Source organism: Cyprinodon variegatus, unplaced genomic scaffold, assembly GCF_000732505.1.
Source record: "Cyprinodon variegatus isolate N-32 unplaced genomic scaffold, C_variegatus-1.0 Scaffold3846, whole genome shotgun sequence".
Lineage (NCBI taxonomy): Eukaryota > Metazoa > Chordata > Actinopteri > Cyprinodontiformes > Cyprinodontidae > Cyprinodon > Cyprinodon variegatus.
In genome coordinates this window covers 1-1,054 of record NW_015154299.1, presented here as the reverse complement: position 1 = coordinate 1,054, position 1,054 = coordinate 1, and the positions used below count along the sequence as shown (strand labels likewise).

At 48.8% G+C, this 1,054-nt stretch overlaps 1 protein-coding gene across 1 annotated transcript; it reads right to left on the bottom strand.

Moving 5' to 3' along the window:
- Positions 1-6: 6 nt before the first annotated feature.
- LOC107081276 (sphingosine-1-phosphate phosphatase 2-like) lies at positions 7-921 on the bottom strand. Its single transcript, XM_015369474.1, has 2 exons — positions 778-921; positions 7-653 (listed from the first exon to the last, which is right to left on the bottom strand). The coding sequence occupies exons 1-2, from the start codon at positions 886-888 to the stop codon at positions 108-110; spliced, it is 657 nt and encodes a 218-aa protein (XP_015224960.1). The 5' UTR covers positions 889-921; the 3' UTR covers positions 7-107.
- Between the last annotated feature and the right edge of the window lie 133 nt (positions 922-1,054).

Genomic DNA, 1,054 nt, shown 5'->3' with positions numbered 1-1,054 from the left:
ATTTGTGAATCCTTCCCACTGAGGAGTCAAACATTCAGTTCTGTCCCAGCATAAGAAAACATCCATACAGTGAGATAAATATGAGGTTTATTGATCAGAGATGATGGTCATAGGAGCCCAATTAAAACAAAGAATCTGTTGACCAATATAGAGTTAACCAGTCCAACAGCCGTGTACGTGGCAAACTTGGACGGCACTTCGATCTCCTTCCTCCTCCTGGCATTTTCATCCGTTCTAGGAAACCCGTACCAATAGTACAACAAGTCCAAACTCAGCTTTTTCACTATCTGCCGCGTCCCCACCAGGGCAACAACTCCAACCAGGCTGCGTCCAACACCTCTAGCCAGAGACAGCGCCGTCAGCGGGGGTAGGGGAACCGGTAGCGCCTCCTGGGGCTCGAAGGTGTGGCCCAGTTGCACGTTTGTCCAGTATCCCACCGAGCAGCCGGCGCACACTCCCAGGATGGTGGTGGTGTCGCCCCGTGTGGTGCTGTAATGGTCCAGCTCTGGATATGTGTAGCTTAGAAAGAGCAGCAGCGACAGAGCGACGATGGGGGACAGAGGGTTGGTCAGCTGGAACCTATCGAACGTCTCCCAGTAAGGGTAGCTGAGCAGAATCAGGAATCCAGTGATCAAAACGCCGCAAATCACATCCTGAAAGCACAACGACCGTTTAGCCAGAACGCCTCATTTGGTTACAAGCTTCTAATTATAGAGTTTTTACATCTAAGATCGTGTAAATATGAGGATGTTGATCTTTTCCTGCTTAATGGCTCACCAGAACCGAATGCATGCCAGTGTAGAGGCGGCTCAGAGACACCAAAGTAGACATCGTCACGGCGATCAGCAGGCCGGCCTGGAAGCAGAACTGGGACAGAAAAACACACATTTAGCACAAACCGTCTCTGTGATAAAACCATGAGAGGAAAATAAAGCCGCTTTGTTTTCCGTTTATGAAGCTTTTATCAGTCGTCTTCCTTTTCAGCTTTTATTTGTCCCAGTATGGGCAATTTTCTGCAGTAGTAGTGCACCTTTCACACACATGTTCACATTTG

Bases quoted from the DNA above. Each gene is read 5' to 3' on its own strand.
- LOC107081276 (XM_015369474.1), bottom strand. From the start codon at position 888: ATGTGTGTTTTTCTGTCCCAGTTCTGCTTCCAGGCCGGCCTGCTGATC. The intron at 654-777 runs GTGAGCCATTAA...TTGTGCTTTCAG, and splicing joins CTGGCATGCATTCGGTTCTG to GATGTGATTTGCGGCGTTTT.